General features: G+C 42.6%; 1 protein-coding gene and 1 long non-coding RNA gene across 4 annotated transcripts; one reads left to right on the plus strand and one right to left on the minus strand.

The window, feature by feature from the left end:
* Window positions 1-4662, minus strand: LOC309369973. Its single transcript, XR_014168294.1, has 2 exons — window positions 4319-4662; window positions 1-1747 (listed from the first exon to the last, which is right to left on the minus strand). It is a non-coding gene; the product is annotated as an uncharacterized lncRNA (long non-coding RNA).
* An 8-nt stretch (window positions 4663-4670) lies between these two features.
* On the plus strand, window positions 4671-19959 carry TRIM59 (tripartite motif containing 59). Of its 3 annotated transcripts, XM_081911264.1 has the most exons (4): window positions 4750-4893; window positions 10988-11061; window positions 16132-16306; window positions 18125-19959. In XM_081911264.1, exon 4 carries the CDS (start codon window positions 18128-18130, stop codon window positions 19349-19351), a length of 1224 nt encoding a protein of 407 aa, XP_081767390.1. In that variant the 5' UTR covers window positions 4750-4893; window positions 10988-11061; window positions 16132-16306; window positions 18125-18127; the 3' UTR covers window positions 19352-19959. The 3 variants fall into 3 exon arrangements, 2 of the variants coding, with proteins under 2 accessions (XP_081767390.1, XP_081767389.1); XM_081911263.1 differs by lacking the exon at window positions 16132-16306; XR_014168262.1 differs by lacking the exons at window positions 10988-11061; window positions 16132-16306; window positions 18125-19959 and adding an exon at window positions 5076-5232 and having other exon boundaries at window positions 4671-4893.
* Window positions 19960-21201: the final 1242 nt, after the last annotated feature.

The raw sequence follows: 21201 nt of genomic DNA on the forward strand, positions 1-21201 counted from the left end.
TGAACTATACAAGGTAAGGCTTTATTAAAGATCGCACAGTAGTTCTGTTGTAACAACTAGAGACACTGCATGTTGTAAATCACCCTGTGTTACTCAGATGAAGGGTGCTATAGACATTTAATTAATAAAAATAATACAAGCAGTGCACTTTTAGCTGGCCTGAACTTTGCAAGCAGCTCAGTTTGATAACTACGTTGTGCAATAACTAGTCCACAGCAAATGATAATAGCTAATACAAGGCTAATTCTATATTTGCTGAACTATAAAATGATAATCAAATAAATATACTTCCAGCCATGGCATGGTTTTACTTTTGTTTTTATTGGTAGCATTGCTATCCTGCTGCCCCCAAGGTGAGCCTGATATTGAATACTTTACACATTAAAAGTGTATATATGGAAAAATATAACCGCACATGACTACCATATTTAGTATGACATAAAATGGAATGTGGAAAACAGTAATAAAATGTTTAATCTACTGTGTTCTCTCTTGTTAAGGTTTATTACAGAATGTTGAGGGAGCAGTTAATGTAACATTCTTCGATACTGTTGATAGGCCAAGTGGCTAATGGTACAAGCAGTAACTTGTGCCATTGCACAAGGGGTCTACCTCCCTGCAAAGCAAAAATCTGCTCCAGACCTTTGCACTCAAACTGTTACTAACTTTCAAAGAAGTGTGCTTAAGGTTCTGGTATTATTTTCACCAATATTGCTGGAATCCAGGTTGGCACCTTTTTACAAATGCCAATTTGGATTCCAGCACAACAAGACCTCATACCATGATCTAAAGTATTTAAACAAAACAAAAAGCAAGGGTTACATGTTTTCTGCACACAAGCTATCTGCCCCTGGATTATCCATGATTCATATGGATAACAAAACGTGAAACCACTGATTCCAATGACTGCAGTGGCTTTTAAAAATGCCACCATGATAATGGAAATTTGGCACCTGTGACTAGATTATTCATTTAAGGAATTTATGTAAAGTGGATGTACATACATGTCTAAAAATTAATAAGAATGGCTCCATTCCTGATTTTCTGTGAAATACATTCACTTTCATTCTGCTTGGCTTAAGTGGAACTATGGTGATGAGTCTGCTCACAGATAACAATTTTAATTCATTTGGTTTCATATAAAGTCTCCTAAGGAAAAAAAAACTGTTGGAAGCAACACTGATTAGAGGGAGGGAAGGCTTGTATTGTCAAAGCTTGCCTATTTAATTTAGGGAGGAAGGGAATAGGATTTTATCTTTCCAGACACAATTCCAGACATTTCCCAGATGTTTACACGAGAGGCTGTAAAATATAAATTTAATTTTATCAGGATAGACAGGTGTTTACGTCTTCTGGAAAGATAAGCATAACATTATTTATGACACAGTGGCAAATTTATATCATTATTTGCTTTTTCAAGCTTACTTTACCAGACGTATCTCAGTATGTTTGCATTTTTACTTCAGCATGACTCAATAAATTATAAATACTCTAGTTCATAGAGAAAATATACATGAGCTCTTTCACTTATGAAGTCTTGAGGATTATCTGTGGAACAGATGGTAGATCACAATGTCAATCACTCAGTGCTATATAACATATCCACTTCATTGTTGAGATCAGTTTTTTCTAGTGTCCAAAAGAGGGAGCGCTTTGCATTCTTTTCTTTGGCTTTCTATCCAGGACAGTCTAGTGCAGATGTTGAACAGGGTTGCTTGTTTAGAAATCAGAGAATCTCCACTGCCACCTGAAGAAAAGTGAAAAAGTGGTGAGAGTATGGTACTGACCTGGTTCAGGCATTAATTTCCAGACTTGCTAATTTAGCAGGCAGGACAAGCAAGACGACCACATGCTCCCCCTCCTTTTCTTTCTCAGGACTTAACTCCTGGTTTAATTAAACCACAGTTACCCATTACATCCAAAATGGGGAGCTGTGTTTTAATGTCAGTTTACTAACCAGGACCTTAAATTATAGTTTGAAGTTTAAGGTCCTGGTTAGTAAACTGAAATTAAACCACAATTCCCTTTTCGGGGGCAGAACAACTAACTGTGATTCTATTAAACACAGTTTCACACAGTTACATATCTTGTAAGGGTGTTTGGTCTAAACAACACAGCCACAGGATTCAGATTTAATTCAGTACTGTCTGAGAAAAATGTCACTTTTGAAACCAACTCTATGCTACCTCTAGAAAGGTGTAAATCATTCTCAGTAAAAGCTAATGGGAAATTGAACTAGTTAGCTTTAAAATAGTAAGACCAAATCATGTTATATAGCCCATATGACATAATATTTCTTTGTTTTACGCGTAATGATATCACTATCTGCCAGTGGTCATTTGAAGCACTTTCCTTGCAGGCATTAGTTTGACACAGTTTGGCTGCAGGATTGTCCTCTCTTAACAGAAGTATGACTTCTGACACTTTGTGTTGGAGAAGTAGGTAAGCATTTTCTATTGACAAATGTACATTTTGAAAATGTGTGAGATTGGATTATAAACCAGCCAGCCCACTATCTATATTAGATTAGCCAAGGTCATTAGTGAGATTTATCTACTTAGTCAAATCTTTTATCAGGTCAGGGTTTGACTTTGATAAGCCATAATCAGAGATTGTGTTACTGATGCTGTCTATTTGAAGATAACAAAAGTTATCTGTATCTTTGGGATCATATGACATCTGTATGCTGTTAATGCTCAGTTAACATATCTTTAACAAGGTGCTTGGAAACTTAGAATCATAAATCATAAAATTGTAGTTGGAAAGGATCCCAAGGGTCATTTAGTCCAACCTCCTGCAATGTAGATAATTCATGACTGATGGCTTTCCAGCCTCTGCTTAAAAACCCCCAAGGAAGGAGAGTCCACAACTTCTTGTGGAAGTCTGTTTCACTGTCAAACAGCTCTTACTGTCAGAAAGTTCTTTCTGATGTTCGGTTGGAATCTCTGTTCTTGTAACTTGAATCCATTGGTTCATGCCCCACCCTGCAGAGCAGGAGGAAGCATGCTCCATCCTCAGCATGACAGCCTTTCAGATATTTGAAGATTTCTATCATATCTCCTCTCAGTCTCCTCATTTCCAGGCTAAACAAACCCAGCTTCCTCAACCATTCCTCATAAGGCTTGGTTTCCAGACCATCATCTTGGTTGCCCTCATCTACACACGTTCCTGCTTGTCAATATCCTTCTTAAACCAGAACTGGACACAGTACTCCAGGTGTGATCTGGCCAAGGTAGAATAGAGGTGCTTTGTCTTCCCTTGATCTGGACACTAAACTTCTGTTGATGCAGCCTAGAATAGCATTAGCTTTTTTTTGCTGCTGCATCACACTGTTGACTCACGTTAAAGTTGTGGTCTGTCAAGACCTCTAGATCCTTTTCACATGTAGTACTGGTGAGCCAGGTGTTCCGCATCTTATGGTTGTGCAACTGGTTCTTCCTAAGTGCTGAACCTTACATTTTTCCGTATTGAAATTCATTCTGTTAGTTTGGGCCTAGTTCTCCAATCTGTTAAGGTAATCCTGAATCTCGATTCTGTCTTCTGTGGCATTAGCTACCCCTCCTAGTTTTGGTGTTATCTGCAGACTGGATGAGCATTTCCTTAATTCCGTCATCCAAATTGTTTATAACACATTGAACAGCAGTGGACCCTGGACAGAACCCTACAGCACCCCACTTGTCACTTTTTTCCAGGATGGCGATAAACTGTTAGTGAGCACTGTTTTAGTGCAAATGTTGAAGAGTGCTCACTTGCCTAAGAGCTTGTCCTTACTTTCCTATGTCGCTTATCTGGTGAAGATAAACCACAAGCCTGGATCAAGGTGTAGTGGTAAACTAATCCATGGCTTAGCATCTGGTCGTGTGGGAACAGTGGCTGAAATCTATGCTTTGATAACCCACAGGTAAGCTAGTTACAAGTAGGTAGCCGTGTTGGTCTGCCGTAGTCAAAACAAAATAAAAAAAATCCTTCTAGTAGCACCTTAGAGACCAAGTAAGTTTTTTATTGATATGAGCTTTTGTGTGCATGCACACTTCTTCAGCTAGTTTGAATTAGCATTATGAGCGAATACAGAGCCTGTGAACTTGCTAATTATTTGTGAATTAGCGAGTTGAGCCTATAAAAGCATATTTCTTGGTTATGTCAGACAATTCTGGAAGATTCTACACTGACAACTGGTTGCATATGTGAATTTCTATATTTTTAGATAGATGGCACAAGTGCTTCTTTTCCCCTAATCAGGAGCTTTTGCTTTTAGGCACAACCCAAAGTTAGCTATTTTAAAATCTAAGTGCAATAATTCATAGTTATTAGCACATACCTACTACTGAAATTAATGGGGCCTAGCCCAGTTTAACTTGGGGTGGCTTGAGCCTGCATGGTTAGGTTGCCGATATTCTGTTGACTTTTCCCCCTCTTAAAATCACATTATTTTGAAAAGTATGCCTGACTGGTAAGGTTTTAACTTTTAATTTCTCTCTTAAAAAAAATCCACCGTTTATGGAAGAGAAATCCAAAGTTTCTTAGCGGGGGTGGGAATAAGAAAGAAACAGGGGCAAAAATACACAGAACATGTTCTAAGGCGCAGCCCGCTCCAGCAGCCGTTAACGGCTGACCTGAGGGAACTGTTGTACCGCGTTCATAAAATTCTCCTCCCTCGTCCGGCCGTTTACTTTTGAACTGATCCTTCCGAAGCGGTTGATTGGCTCGAGACGACCGGCTTGTCCAGGCGCGTGCGCAGCAGCGAGCTGCCGTGGCTGCTTCCCTTTCCTCCTTTCCGGCGATTCTGATTGGAGGAGGAGGGGAAGAAGGGTTTAGCAGCCCCCGGCTGGGATCCATTCAGGGGAAGCTGAGAGGAATTTGCGGGGAGCGAGGGATCTGCTGCCGCAGGTGGAGGTGAGCCTGTAATGCTGGATACGTGTATTCTTTTGAAGGAGAATAAAAATGGAGAGGGTGGGGGGTAGGCTTTGATGGGCGTACTAGGTCGTTGCCATCGTGACTGCCCCGTCCCCGAAGTGTTTTGGGAGAAATTAAGGGAGTGGCGGAGAGAGCCTTGAAAAGTGCTCCTGTTTCTGTAGGTAAAAAGAAGAGCAACAGTAAAGATCACTCCTTTTGGGAGCGGGAAAACAGCGTAACCACCAAGAACTTCGTGGCGTTTTCGTTAGTACCACTCTGCTCTGGCATTTGGATGCATATCGGAACAATACAGCTGTCCTAAGACCCTGAAAACTCAAAGGCAAGTATCGTTTGTAGTCAACTTCTTGCTATACTGATTTATCCCTTAAGTTGTAAATGCCCCTTCTGGTGACTGTTCTTGGGTCACGATCCTCCAGCTATTTGTATCTAAACAATACCATTACTCAAGAGTGGGGCTACTTGGCAAATAAATGACCGGAGGGGTCTAGATCTAAAGCATATACAGCTTGCCCTTATTTAAACTTCCTTAAATTTCAATCCCTTTATATTAATTTGTGATTAAGAATGTAAAATGTTAGTGGTTCACAGTGACTTGCATTGATAAATATTGAAAAACTCTCAGACTTTGTTTGCAAACTTGTGTTTAAAAGAAACAAGTACCAGGGAACTGATATTTCTTTTCCATCTTAAGCTCAGTTCAGATTCGATTTTGTATTTCTTCCATAAAGTATTTCACTTCTGTTCATCTACCTACTTTCCTACATTTGAACTTGTGGATGCTTGACACATGCCAGAATAATAAAAGCTTGAGTTAAATAAGCTTGCATGTCTTTCAGTGACTTAAACCATTTTAAGCAGATATAGTGGTACCTCGGGTAACATACACTTCAGGTTACATACACTTCAGGTTATAGACTCTGCTAACCCAGAAATAGTACCTCGGATTAAGAACTTTGCTTCAGGATGAGAACAGAAATCATGCTCCAGCGGCGTGGCGGCAGCGGGAGGCCCCATTAGCTAAAGTGGTGCTTCAGGTTAAGAACAGTTTCAGGTTAAGAACGGACCTCCGGAACGAATTAAGTACTTAACCCGAGGTACCACTGTATCTCATAATAATAATAATAATAATAATAATAATAATAACAACAACAACAACAACAACAATTATTTATACCCCGCCCATCTGGCTGGGTTTCCCCAGCCACTCTGGGTGGCTTCCAATAAAACACTAAATTACAATAACCTATTAAACATTAAAAGCTTCCCTAAAGAGGGCTGCCTTCAGATGTCTTCTAAAAGTTTGGTAGTTATTTTATAGAATCATAAGAGTTGGAAGGGACCCCGAGGATCATTTATTCCATTCCCCTGCAATTCAAGAATATCCAGCTGCCTCTTACAGGAATAAAACCTGCAACCTTGGTACTGTCAGCCCCATGCAACCAGCTGAACTTTTCAGCTATATTGTGTTTGGTTTATAGTCACATTGTGTTTGGTTTATAGTCACATTTCTTGGTAAACTGGCATCAGTTTACCAAGAGCTTGCAGGGCAGCAGCTGAAGAAGGAGCAAAAAGGGTTTTCTTGTGTGTGTGTTTCTTTGTAGCTGATTAGCTGCTCTCCCTGTGCAAGGGTCAGAGGGGGGAGGGTTTCTGTTGAGGCAGGTTATTGGCTGTGGAAGGAGCTTATCAGAGCTTGCAGGGCAGCGGCGCGTGCCTAGTGGCGCGCGCAGTTTGATCCATCTTTTAGAGTTAGGGGAGCTAGTCTCAAACATTTGTTGGGGGAGACCTAGGTTTTTTGGGGGGGAGTTATTTGTCCTGTCTTCATGCTTTTTATGATGGAGGACCGCTGTAGCCACCCCCAACGACACGTTCTCAAGATGCAGGGTGAGGGAACAGCTGCAGTCGCCTGCGGTTCCTGCGCAATGTTTGCCATCTTGCCAAAGGTTGCAGGCAGCTTTACCTGCAGCAATTGCATGTTGAGTGCCCTCTTAGAAGACAAAGTCCAGCAACTGGAGGAACGTGTAGCTACACTCCAAAGAATTAGAGAGCTGGAGCTCTTCTTGGAAGCAACAGAGCACACCGTCTCCACCAAGGAGGAGACAGGGGACTCCCCTGAGAAGGAGGCTAGTTCACCAACACAGGATTGGAATGTAATAATGGAGGGATACAATCTATTTCAGAGAAACAGACAAGAAAGGAGGAGTGGTGTTATATGTCAGGGATGTGTATTCCTGTGAAGAGATCCAAGATTTAGAACCTCAAAGCCAAAGTGAGAGCATTTGGGTCAAAATTAAGGGAGAGAAGAATAACAGTGACCTCATTGTGGGAGTTTACTATAGATCCCCAAACCAAACGGAGGACATAGATGATGCCTTCCTGGAACAGATGGCCAAGCATGCAAAAGGAAGGGAGATAGTAGTAATGGGGGACTTCAATTACCCAGATATTTTTTGGATGTCAAACTCAGCCAAGAGCATAAGGTCAAACAGATTCCTCACTGGCCTTGCAGACAACTTCATTGTCCAGAAAGTGGAAGAAGCAACAAAAGGAACAGCCATTTTAGATCTGGTCCTAACCAATGGTGATGACCTGGTTAGTGGGGTAGAAGTGGAAGGATCATTAGGCACGAGTGATCATGCTCTTCTGAAGTTTACTATACAGCGGAAAGGAGCAGCCAAGCATACTAGGACTCAATTTCTTGACTTTAAGAAAGCCAACTTCATAAAACTTAGGGAAGTGCTGGGTGAGATCCCATGGACAGTAATACTAAAAGGAAAGGGAGTTCATGATGACTGGGAGTTTGTTAAGAGGGAGATAGTAAAAGCACAACTTCAGGCAATACCAATGAGACGGAAACATGGAAGGTGCCTAAAGAAGCCAGGGTGGTTATCTAAAGAACTTTTAACTGAGTTAAGATTTAAAAAAGATGTGTACAAAAAATGGAAAAGGGAAACCACCAAAGAGGAATTCAAACAAATAGCCAGCACGTGTAGACACAAAGTCAGAAAAGCTAAAGCACAGAATGACCTCAAGCTTGCTAGAGAGGTTAAAAGCAACAAAAAAGGCTTTTATGGGTATATTTGTAGCAAAAGGAAGAACAAAGAAACAGTGGGGTTACTCAGAGGAGAAGATGGTGAAATGCAAACAGGGGACACAGAAAGGGCTGAACTCCTCAATGTCTTCTTTGCCTCAGTCTTCTCCGATAAAGAAAACAATGCCCGACCTGAAGAATTTGGAGCAAATGATTCACAAGAGGAAACACAGCCCAGAATAACTAAGGAGATAGTACAAGAATATTTGGCTAGTTTAGATGTATTCAAGTCTCCAGGGCCAGATGAACTGCATCCAAGAGTATTAAAAGAACTGGCAGATGTGATCTCAGAACCACTGGCAGTCATCTTTGAGAATTCCTGGAGAACAGGCGAAGTCCCGGCAGACTGGAGGAGGGCAAATTTTGTCCCTATTTTCAAAAAGGGGAAAAGAGGGGACCCAAATAATTACCGCCCAGTCAGTCTGACATCAATACCAGGGAAGATTCTGGAGCAGATCATTATGCAAACAGTCTGTGAGCACCTAGAAAGGAATGCTGTGATCACCAATAGTCAGCATGGATTTCTGAAAAATAAGTCATGTCAGACTAACCTGATCTCGTTTTTTGACAGAATTACAACCCTGGTAGATGAAGGGAATGCAGTGGATGTAGCCTACCTTGATTTCAGCAAGGCATTTGACAAGGTACCCCATGATATTCTTGTAAAGAAGCTGGTAAAATGAGGTCTTGACTATGCTACCACTCAGTGGATTTGTAACTGGCTGACTGACCGAACCCAAAGGGTGCTCATCAATGGTTCCTCTTCATCCTGGAGAAGAGTGACTAGTGGGGTGCCACAGGGTTCTGTCTTGGGCCCGGTCTTATTCAACATCTTTATCAACGACTTGGATGATGGACTCAAGGGCATCCTGATCAAATTTGCAGATGACACCAAACTGGGAGGGGTGGCTAACACCCCAGAGGACAGGATCACACTTCAAAACGACCTTGACAGATTAGAGAACTGGGCCAAAACAAACAAGATGAATTTTAACAGGGAGAAATGTAAAGTATTGCACTTGGGCAAAAAAAATGAGAGGCACAAATACAAGATGGGTGACACCTGGCTTGAGAGCAGTACATGTGAAAAGGATCTAGGAGTCTTGGTTGACCACAAACTTGACATGAGCCAACAGTGTGACGTGGCAGCTAAAAAAGCCAATGCAATTCTGGGCTGCATCAATAGGAGTATAGCACCTAGATCAAGGGAAGTAATAGTGCCACTGTATTCTGCTCTGGTCAGACCTCACCTGGAGTACTGTGTCCAGTTCTGGGCACCACAGTTCAAGAAGGACACTGACAAACTGGAACGTGTCCAGAGGAGGGCAACCAAAATGGTCAAAGGCCTGGAAACGATGCCTTATGAGGAATGGCTAAGGGAGCTGGGCATGTTTAGCCTGGAGAAGAGGAGGTTAAGGGGTGATATGATAGCCATGTTCAAATATATAAAAGGATGTCACATAGAGGAGGGAGAAAGGTTGTTTTCTGCTGCTCCAGAGAAGCGGACACGGAGCAATGGATCCAAACTACAAGAAAGAAGATTCCACCTAAACATTAGGAAGAACTTCCTGACAGTAAGAGCTGTTCGACAGTGGAATTTGCTGCCAAGGAGTGTGGTGGAGTCTCCTTCTTTGGAGGTCTTTAAGCAGAGGCTTGACAACCATATGTCAGGAGTGCTCTGATGGTGTTTCCTGCTTGGCAGGGGGTTGGACTCGATGGCCCTTGTGGTCTCTTCCAACTCTATGATTCTATGATTCCCTAGATGGGTATCTGATAAGGGAACTATAATTTTTATACTTTTAAATTCAAATGACCATAGTAACAATTAACTAGGTATTTTTTTTTACACCTCTATGGCAATTCCTATGTGTTTCCAGGTGGGTTTCACAGGAGAATTCTCAGAAGCATAGGAAGGGCCTTCTGTGAAATATAGGCACAATATTATATTTTTTTAGAAACATAAAACGGGACAAAGAAAAATCTGCTAGAAAAAAGATTGGCTCCAATCCCAGTGTCAGTATAATAAGAACATTGGAAACTACCTTATACCATGCTAGAGCATTAGTCCATTGGTAAAGGTAAAGGACCCCTGGACAACCAGTCAAATTCGACTATGGACTGCAGTGCTCATCTGTGCTTTCAGGTCGAGGGAGCCGGCATTTGTCCGCAACTTTCTGGGTCATGTGGCCAGCATGACTAAACTGCTTCTGGCGCAATGGGACACCATGACGTGTACCAGAACGCACAGAAACACCGTTTACCTTCCTGCAGCAGCAGTACCTATTTATCTACTTGTGCTTTTGAACTGCTAGTTTGGCAGGAGCTGGGACAAAGCAATGGGAGTTCACCCCATCGCACGCGTTCAAACTGTGATCGGAAAGCCCAAGAGGCTAAGTGGTTTAGTATTGTTTACACTGACTGGCAGTACCTTGTCAGGATTTCAAACGAGGCTTTTGCTGTTTAAACCTGGGACCTTTTGCTTGGAAGAAATGTGCTCCACCCCTGAGCCACGCCCCTTTCCTAATTTATGAAGAAATTGTACTATAGTCATTGGAAGACTACTTACGTATTATTTTGTGTGATGTGCAACAAAATATCCATGCAATACATAGCATTTTCTTTTTAAAACAAGTTTCACTGATGCTGGAGTTATAGGTCATTGTGAAAGAAGTTCTTTGTTTTATTTGCTGAGAAACATCAGTGATGAGGCAATAAAATTTTGTAAGCAGGAGTGCATTTTTCCTTTCATATAATTACTAGTCACCAGAGTGGTAAAGAACTAAGGAATGGAGGTAAAGGTTTCCCTGCTGAGAACAAACTTTTTTGCCTTATTCTTAGACAGGTTCAGCCCATTGTGAATAAATTATAATTATAGGATTTCTGCATCACTACTTCAGCTCAGAAAATATGCCTTACTGCTTGTTATCACCCCTGAATGTCCAGCTTGGAAAACATAATTGCCAAATTCTTCACTTTTTATTCCAGATAAATAGAGAACTGTTATTTCTAGAATATACCAATCCCAGGGCTGACAAATACTACTTCACTATATCTTCTTGGTGAGTATTGAAAATTGTACTTTGCTGTTTGTTTTATTTATTATATTTTTCTGTAGTATCTAATGGAATTTTCTCAAAATACTCTGGGTTTTGTTTACATTCTTAAGGTACATTACTACTGTTTCCTTAGCCATGCAACCAGTGTAGATTGATTAAAATTGAGTCATATCAAGTCAGTTACTTAAATCAGAAAAAAATGCAAGTTTAAAGCATTGATTTCAGTTGTGTCCTGCCGATACTACATCATATATTTCCTAAACAGTAGCTGTGTTCACATGAATGACAAACCAAATTTTATGACCCGTGGCTTATTGTGAATGAGCAGCATGTTGGTACGCTCTGCCTGATTACTCCTGTTTTGCTCTTCCCCTTGCATATGTGGGATATGCAATGCAGGGACTCTAGTTTGTGGCTCCCCAACAAGCCATCATTTGCAAACCTTAAGCCAAATTGGTGGGGAGATGTAAATCATAGAACTGTAGAGTTGGAAAAGACATAGAGGGTCATCTAGTCCAACCGTCTGCAATGCAGGAATCTCAACTAAAGCACCCATGACACATGGCCAAAATCTACAGTTGTCCTCTTTGAAGCATAGTGTGACACTTCTTACGTTCTTCAGTGGACAAAGGCAACTGTGTGTAAGAGAGCACAGTCATGAAAAGAACAACGGAAATAGCCTTTCTGGGGTGCTTTTCCACTGATGCTTAGTGGTCATGACAAGACACAAGGCAGAATTTACCTAACCAGCCCCACTGGTGGAAGTCCTGTGCAAGGACTTCCACTTGTACCATGGAGCTCTACCCAGCTCTCTTCCCCCACTGCATGTCCCCTGAAATTTGCCTCCAGGAGGAGGTTTGGGAGAACCTTCAGAACAGTGCTCAGGTGGAAGTGGGGTGTTTGTGCATATGGAACAATTGGAAGAGTGCAGTGTTGAATTCTGCCTGCCGGATTCAGAAAATCCATGGTTGTATTCAACTAATGTTTACTCATTTGACATCCGTTGACTCATCCATGGAACTTCACGTACATAGTTCCAGAGTGTTCTAAGGTCTGTGAAAGAAACAATATGCTTGACTGCATATAGATGCTGGTGAAGCATCATATTAAACAGAAGTCAAAAAGCTTTTTGTGACTATTTAAAGTCATTTTCTGACTATTGAAACTGAGGACGCAACCAATGTGTTCACCCGTATGGTAATTGCTCACCAATGGAATGGTTCAATGGATTCAAACTGAAGGAATACTATTGTTATAGCTGTGCGTTAGCAGCTGAAAGAAATGTACTGGGAGGAGACGTAACAAGCAGCAACTCTTTGTTCAGAGCTACAATGGGGCAATCAGAATTTGTGGGGAGCACATAGGAATGCAGAAGAGGATCCAGGACTTATATCCTACTGCCCAGTATGTTCATAGCTGTACCCTTCAAGTGAACTTGGTGATAAAACCAACAGCTTTACAAATCAAATAAATGATTTTCAGACCTTTTTTTGGTTTCCTGGCATCCTTTGCCAGCAGCACAAAAAGGAATGCAGTTTTGGAGGGTGTTGCAAGAAGAAGAATCCCCAGATTATCTTGGACATGCTGGAACTTTAACTTCTTAACAACGAATGTAGGATTTGGGAAGAGACTGACACTAATTTAATATTTTTGGAAGAAACATTTTGATAACAGCACAATCAGGTGCAAGTTCCTGTACCTTTTGTACTTGTTTTTTTCAGAATGATGACTCATGTGGATATCCACTTCAGTTAACTCCAGAGAACAGCTTGACTTTGTCAGATTTTATGAGCATCATCACGTCAAGTCAAAAGATTCCATTAAAAGCTTGTTCTCTGAGTTAATTCTGGCAATCTCAGCTTCCCAGAAGCAAAACAAAGGAGAATCTGGATCAAGACACCTTGGACATCATTGCACAAGCAAAATAATATCTGTATTTACTGATCATTTGGTGTAACACCTGTACAAGGGTGTTGTTTCTAGTACATAACTTGAGTTTCCTGCAACAGGCGCTTAATGAAGCTATTGAAGCCTGGACTATTACTGTGGGATGAAGGCTGGGCTTTCTATCTTGTGCAAGAGGCAAGAATTCTGCAGTCACAAAACTGTGTTTACATTCCTGCACAAGCTTTCAGAGAGCAAGCTGGAGACAACATTGCAGCAAATTATCCCATTGCCAAGATTCCTGATCACCGCTCAGATGACAATGGTAAATGTGCAATGGAGTTTCTCAGCAGTGAGGATTAAGCATTTCCTCTGGAACACCAGGAAAGAAGACAGACTCAGTGCTCAATAAGACAGACTCAATAAGTTCCAGACTTCAATCACAGGACAACTAGACTAGTTGCAAGTCCAAAAGACTCTTTGGAGAAGGGGTGTGGCCATGGAATAGAGAATGGCTGCTTAACTCTGGAGCTCCATTCCTTGCCTGAAGGAAACAGTTAAGAGAAGGTAATTTATCAACCTGCTGTTCTCTGGATGGAGCAGAGGTCAAAGGAATGTTCACAAATCACGACTGACCAAAATTAGGTGATCTTGCTGTATTTTTTTTAAACCTTGTGATAAAAAAACAAACTTCAAGGTTGCAGGATGCTGAAGCTCACACTTAACATGGCACCTCCTCTCAGGGTTCCCCCTTTCTAAACAATCAATGACAATGAACATGTCATTTTCAATACTGATTTTTCCTGGCAAGGTACATTTCAAAGGCTTTGCCAACATTTAGCACTAAGCCATGTTTGGTGATAACCATAGTTGTTGTTCTTACATTTAATCACATACAGTGGTACCTCGGGTTAAGTACTTAATTCGTTCCGGAGGTCCGTTCTTAACCTGAAACTGTTCTTAACCTGAAGCACCACTTTAGCTAATGGGGCCTCCTGCTGCCGCTGTGCTGCCGGAGCCGATTTCTGTTCTTATCCTGAAGCACTATTTCTGGGTTAACGGAGTGTGTAACCTGAAGCATATGTAACCTGAAATGTATGTAACCCGAGGTACCACTGTACAGTGGTGCCCCGCAAGACGAATGCCTCGCAAGACGAAAAACCCGCAAGACGAAAGGGTTTTTCGGTTTTTGCGACGCTTCGCTAGACGATTTTCCCTATGGGCTTGCATCGCAAGATGAAAGCCCATAGGGAAATCTCGGGGACCTTTTTTTAAATGCTGGCGGTGGGGAGCAAAGCCTTTTCCCCCCCTCCGGACTTCAGAAGAGGTCCAGGAAGGCCGGCGGGGGCGAAAGGCTTTGCTCTCCACCGCCAGCATTTTAAAAGCGGTCGGGATAGCAGGGAAGCGCTTCCCGCTATCCCGGACGGCTTTTGAAGGCAGGCGGGGGAGCAAAGACTTTTGCCCCCCGCCCGCCTTCGGAAGAGGTCCAGGATAACCGGGGGCTTTTAAATCGCCCCGGGACTGTCCGGGGCGATTTAAAAGCCCTCGGACGGCTTTTGAAGGCAGGTGGGGGGGGCAAAGACTTTTGCCCCCCCCCCGCCCGCCTTCGGAAGAGGTCCTGGACCTCTTCCGAAGGCGGGCGGGGGGCAAAAGTCTTTGCTCCCCCCTGCCTGCCTTTCCGGGAGAGCGGGAAGGCAGCGCTGCCTTTTCCGCTCTCCCGGAAAGGCAGGCAGGGGGGAGCAAAGACTTTTGCCCCCCGCCCGCCTTCGGAAGAGGTCCAGGACCTCTTCCGAAGGCGGGCGGGGGGCAAAAGTCTTTGTCCCCCTGCCTGCCTTCCCAGGGGCTTTTAAATCGCCCCGGGACAGCTGAGAATTCCTCCGCTGTTCCGGGGCGATTTTAAAATGCTGGCGGGCGGCAGCGAAGCCTTCGCTGCCGCCCGCCAGCATTTTAAGATCGCCCCGGGACAGCGGAAAAGTCTCCGCTGTCCCGGGAAGGCAGGCGGGGGGGAAGCAAAGACTTTCGCCCCCGCCAGCCTTCAGAAGAGGTCGGGGGACAGACTGTCCCCAGACCTGGTCTGAAGGCGGTTCGGTTTCCATAGGAACGCATTAATTGTTTTTTAATGCATTCCTATGGGAAACCGTGCTTCGCAAGACGAAAAACTCGCAAGACGAAAAGACTTGCGGAACAAATTAATTTCGTCTTGCGAGGCACCACTGTACTGCTTTGCCCCCCAGACTGTGACTGAAGGCAGTTTACAGATAAAATAGAAAAAGCTAAAACATAGTTAATCATAGTTGAAGCTGAAGTGTTGTGCAATCATGTAAACCTTGTCTGTCTTCATGACAGAATAGATTCCTGCAGCCATTTGTGCAGTTCCAGCCTCCCATACCAAAGACCTTTGCAGCACCTTTAGACTGACTGTGCCTCGAGGACCTTGTCATCAGTGTCACTGGCCCACTTGTTATTACTATTGCTTTTGTATCCCACCTTTTTCTCAAAGGAGCTCAAGGTGGTGTACGTGGTTCTCCACTTCCTCTTTGAATCCACGCAGCCACCCTGTGAGGTAGGTCAAGCTGAGAGGCGGCAACTGGCCCAAGATCACTCAGTGAGCTTCATGGCCAAGCGAGGATTTGAGCCCTGGTCTCCTAGGCCCTAGTCCAACACTAACCCAGGGGGGCACAACCTGCAGTCCCTCCAGATGATGTTGGACTACACCTCCCATCATCCCTCATCACTGACTATGCTGATTGGGGCTGATGGGAGTTGTAGTCCAGAAACATTTGGCGGACCAGAGTTTGTGCACCCCTGCTCTAACCGTTACACAACACTGGCTGACTGAGCTGTGGGAAATGTTGTCTGCTTTGTCTTGCTGGTCCTACTTCCTCTCCCTTTGCCCATTGAAGGAGACACAATCCTATTTTAAAGTGAACAGTGATTTTTATTGGGTTAATTAACTTTATCTGATGCATTTAAGTTTCACATAAATTCTCTTTGAGCGGAAAAGAAACATTTGGCTACCTTATGACATTTGTTTTATTTTTTTCTTTAAGCACTTCTTCCCAAAAAAGTTCTATATAGCTTTTTGAAGACATCATCTCCAAAGTGTGTGCTGTCCCTGCTGGGATGCTACAAGGAATAGATACCTCCCTTGACTCTGAATGATTTACTGTTTTGTTTCCTATTAGTCAGTCTGCTGCACTGAGTACACTTGGACCACTCCATCACTCTTGATTCAGAAAGACAGCAGAACTACTTGCACTTGAAGGGGAGGGTGCTGTTGCATCTCTGGAGTCACTGCTCTAGGTTTGCCTCCTTCCAAATTGGTGGCATATACGGGTCAGTAGCTCCTGCAGAGATACAAGAGGTAGGCTCCTCTAAGAGTGAGCAATCTTTATCCTAACATTCTCTAAAAGGAAGCCTTATTTGGGTCTGGGCGAACTACAGTGGTGCCTCGCAAGACGAAATTAATCTGTTCCGCGATTCTCTTCGTCTAGCGGTTTTTTCGTCTTGCAAAGCAAGCCCACTGACAGCTTAGCGGATTAGCGCTACAGCTGGCAAGCGGCTTCCAGCGATCAGCTGTTAAGCGGCTTATCAGCGGAACAGCTGATAAGCGGCTTAGCGGCTTAAGAAAAGGGCGAAAAAAGGGAAAAAAACCCGCGGGGGGATGCAAGATTTTTTTCGTCTTGCAAAGCAACCCCATAGGGAAATTCGTTTTACGAAGCGCCTCCAAAACGGAAAACCCTTTCGTCTAGCGGATTTTTCGTCTTGCGAGGCGTTCGTCTTGCGGGGCACCACTGTATGTCTTCAGTTTTAATACAGATCAGATGCGGGAAAGTTATTTAAAACATATTGTTTCCTTTAAAGCTTGCAGCTTATCACCTTTTTATTATCTGTCCCTTCTAATCAGTTTAGTTGGGCATACAGCATCTCATCTTTATTTTATCCTTATAATTGAGCTAGGTAGGTTAGGCTGGGAATTGGTGACCAGCACAAGGCCACCCACTCAGCTTCATGGCTGAGTAGGGATTTGAACATGAGTAGGCAGCCCTAGTCTGACAAGAAAAGTCCTGCAATGGTGAACAAGTGCATTTATGGCTTAATGTTGCTGATGACATAAATGAACCTCAAAACACTCTTTAGTTTACCTGTGATAATACATCCATTGCTTAAGAGGAAATGATTTCTAAGTGTCTTTTTGCATAGCTAATGTATACTTTTATTTAAGAACATAAATGTACTTGAATAAAAAATATATAGAAAACCTATGACATTAGCCCCATATAAACTGTATATATGAGTGGTGGTTGGAGAAGGAACTGGCAAACCACTCCAGTATTTTGTCAAGAAAACTCCATGGACATAGATAAGGAGAAGCTTTGAGAAGAAAGTGAGTTTCCAAGGCATGCTCTGGCTCATGGGGTCACGGAGAGTTGAACATGACTAAGATGACTAAACAATGAGTGGTGGCATAATTTGGATATATACTTTATAGGTCATAAGCAGCATTGATTTCTTTGATCATATGGTCCATGTATGATGGTTTGACAGAAACGCATTTCTTGCTTCATTAGAGGGTTGTGCTAGTTATAGCTTGGCAACACATCATTTTATAGAGTACCGTATTTTTCGCACCATAGGACGCACTTTTCCCCCTCCAAAAATGAAGGGGAAATGTGTGTGCATCCTATGGTGCGAATGCAGGCTTTCGCTGAAGCCTGGAGAGCGAGAGGGGTCGGTGCGCACCGACCCCTCATGCTCTCCAGGCTTCGCGGACCTCTCCGCAAGCAGCGGGAGCGCTCCCACAGCTTGCAGAGAGCTGCCTGTTTGGGGGCTGGGGTCGGGGGAAGCTCGAGCTTCCCCCGCCCCAGCCCCGCGCCTGGGGGGGAAATAATTTTTTCCCCTTTATTTCCCTCCAAAAAAACTGGGTGCGCCCTATGGTCCGGTGCGCCCTATGGTGCGAAAAATACGGTAAGTGGGAATCCGTAATATATAACTGATTAGTTTTTGGCCCATTCCACATTTTTTTAAAAAGAAAAAAACAATTTCTATATTAATTTCTTGAACTATGTTGAAAAACATGCAATAAAAACTGTAGCTTAATTAAACCAACTTAGAATGACTTGATTCTTATATACTTTACATATATATATAATTTTAAAAACATTTCCCTTTTTATTTTTAGGAAATGCATCATTTTGAAGAGGAACTAACTTGTTCCATTTGCTATAGTATATTTGATGACCCTCGTGTACTGCCATGTTCACATACTTTTTGTAGAAACTGTTTGGAAAGTGTTCTTCAGTTATCAGGCAACTTTTCCATATGGAGACCCTTAAGACTTCCACTGAAGTGTCCCAACTGTAGAAGCATTGTGGAAATTCCACCGACTGGCACAGAATCTTTGCCTGTCAACTTTGTATTAAAGGCTATAATTGAAAAGTATCAGCAAGAGGACCATCCAGATGTCGCTACGTGTAGTGAACATTATAGACAACCTCTAAATGTTTACTGTCTTCAAGACAAAAAACTAGTATGTGGCCATTGTCTTACAATAGGAAAACACCATGGCCATCCCATAGACGACCTTCAAAGTGCCTACATGAAAGAAAAGGAAACTCCTGGCAAACTCCTTGAACAGCTGACAGATAAACACTGGAGTGAAGTGTGTTTACTTATTGAAAACCTGGAAGAACATAAAGCTCAATGTGAGAGCATTGTCCAGGAGGATAAAAAAACTGTGTTGCAATATTTCAAGAGACTCAGTGATTTACTTGATCATAAAAAACAAGCTTTGCTTGCAGCTTTGGAAGAAGTGAACATGCAAATTGAGACAGAATATGAACCTCTAATTGAAAATATGAAAGGCATACGGGAAGAACAACTTGAATTGATGTCACTGAATACAGCCATTCAGGAGGAGGAATCTCCCCTCTTATTTCTGGAGAAGGTTGATGATATTCGCCAGCGTGTTAAAGCTTTGAAGGAAAAGCCGTTACCAGATATAAAGCCTGTTGAAATCTACCCGCGAATAGGGCAGGTGCTGAAAGATGTGTGGTCCAAAAGTGAAATTAGTCAGGTCAACAAAATTCTCATTCCCAAAATAAAGCTAATTTCAAAAGAAAAAATATGTAGCCATGGCTGTGAAAAGGAGAAGAACCCACGTAAAGAATTCTTCAGGTCCTTAAAGCCTCTGGCAGTTATACTCACTTCCCTAGTTGTGGCTACTATTATCTTTAGCCAACATCCCTTTCCATTTGTAAAGGAAGTAGCATTCCCCTTTGTTATGGAGTCCTTGGAAACATTCTATCAAGATTTTAGTAAGAGGTTTCAGATGGTGGTGGGAACCCTGTGGTATACCTCTAATTTTCTACTTGAATGCCTATACAGAATATTTCCTCCTTCCATGTGAATGTTTCAAGTAGCAACCTGTGCTATATTAAGGACCTCATGGATTATTTTAATTTTTAAAAACAGATTCTTCTAGCGTATTGTTGAACTTAGAATGGTAGCCATTAAGATCAGATGATTGAGCCTATTGGCTGATTTACCAGCAACAATTTATAGTAAGGGGATGGAAAATTTATTAAAATGAAACCAATGCATGGGAATTTCTGGTCTCAGAATATGTTCACAGACTGATATAAGTAAAGATTAAAGTGTAAATAATAAAAAGAAGTAAAGATTAAAGGGTCCTGTAAAGGCAGTTTGGGAGCTATAGTAGACTTTCCCTTGAATTAGCATCCTCTGCTGTCACATCTTTGTGACCTTCAATCCTCCTTTGTCATTACTTACACTTTTACAGATTTTATAAACGCTATTTCCAAAGTATTATTTAGTGCAAAAAGAGCTGGAATGAATGTCATAGTATTTTAGTGACGCATTAATCTTAAGTACCCTATAACCTTCCACTAATTTTCTTAGTTGCCCCATCAGTGTTTAATGTTTTAAGTACCAAAGATTTCAAAATGCATTTTCCCCTTAAAAACAAAGTTAATTGTTAACTAGTATGAAAAATAAAGGTAAAAGGTAAAGGTACCCCTGCCTGTACGGGCCAGTCTTGCCAGACTCTAGGGTTGCGCGCTCATCTCACTCTATAGGCCGGGAGCTAGCGCTGTCCGCAGACACTTCCGGGTCACGTGGCCAGCGTGACAAGCTGCATCTGGCGAGCCAGCGCAGCACACGGAATGCCGTTTACCTTCCCGCTGGTAAGCGGTCCCTATTTATCTACTTGCACCCGGGGGTGCTTTCGAACTGCTAGGTTGGCAGGCGCTGGGACCGAACGATGGGAGTGTACCCCACCGCGGGGATTCGAACCGTCGACCATACGATCGGCAAGTCCTAGGTGCTGAGGTTTTACCCACAGCGCCACCCGCGCAGTATGAAAAATAGCTGCCAATAATTCCCAAAGCGACAAAACAGCATGTCTGGGAACATTAGAAGGTGTTTGCTTTACAGCTGTTGTAGCAAATCACAAAACCCTACAAACCAGAACTGTACCTGCATATGTAGTTTGGTGATTATGTTAGGGATATACGCAGAAGGCAATAGTATGCTGTAATTGAAACGAGTTTTAATGCTGGCATAAGATTTGGTGGATTCAATGTTTCTGTATGTTCACTGTACATTTTTGTATAAACGAATTACACAGTTTATCAAATTAGAGATGTAGACTTAAGCAACCTAGTCTGTTGAAAAGTTTATCTTAATGTTGTTGTTGTTGTTTAGTCGTTTAGTCGTGTCCGACTCTTCGTGACCCCATGGACCAGAGCACGCCAGGCACTCGTCTTCCACTGCCTCCCGCAGTTTGGTCAAACTCATGTTTGTAGTTTCGAGAACACTGTCCAGCCATCTCATCCTCTGTTGTCCCCTTCTCCTTGTGCCCTCCATCTTTCCCAACATCAGGGACTTTTCCAGGGAGTCTTCTCTTCTCATGAGGTGGCCAAAGTATTGGAGCCTCAGCGTCAGGATCTGTCCTTCCAGTGAGCACTCAGGGCTGATTTCCTTCAGTATGGATAGGTTTGATCTTCTTGCAGTCCATGGGACTCTCAAGTCTCCTCCAGCACCATAATTCAAAAGCATCAATTCTTCGGCGATTAGCCTTCTTTATGGTCCAGCTCTCACTTCCATGCAGCACTACTGGGAAAACCATGGCTTTAACTATACGGACCTTTGTTGGCAAGGTGCTTATCTCATAATACACCACAATTCTTAATACTTCTACTCAGAAATAGGTATCTTACTTTTTATGAAGCTTACTTC

The sequence above is a fragment of the Podarcis melisellensis genome (genome assembly GCF_964234715.1).
Source record: "Podarcis melisellensis genome assembly, chromosome: 5".
NCBI lineage: Eukaryota > Metazoa > Chordata > Lepidosauria > Squamata > Lacertidae > Podarcis > Podarcis melisellensis.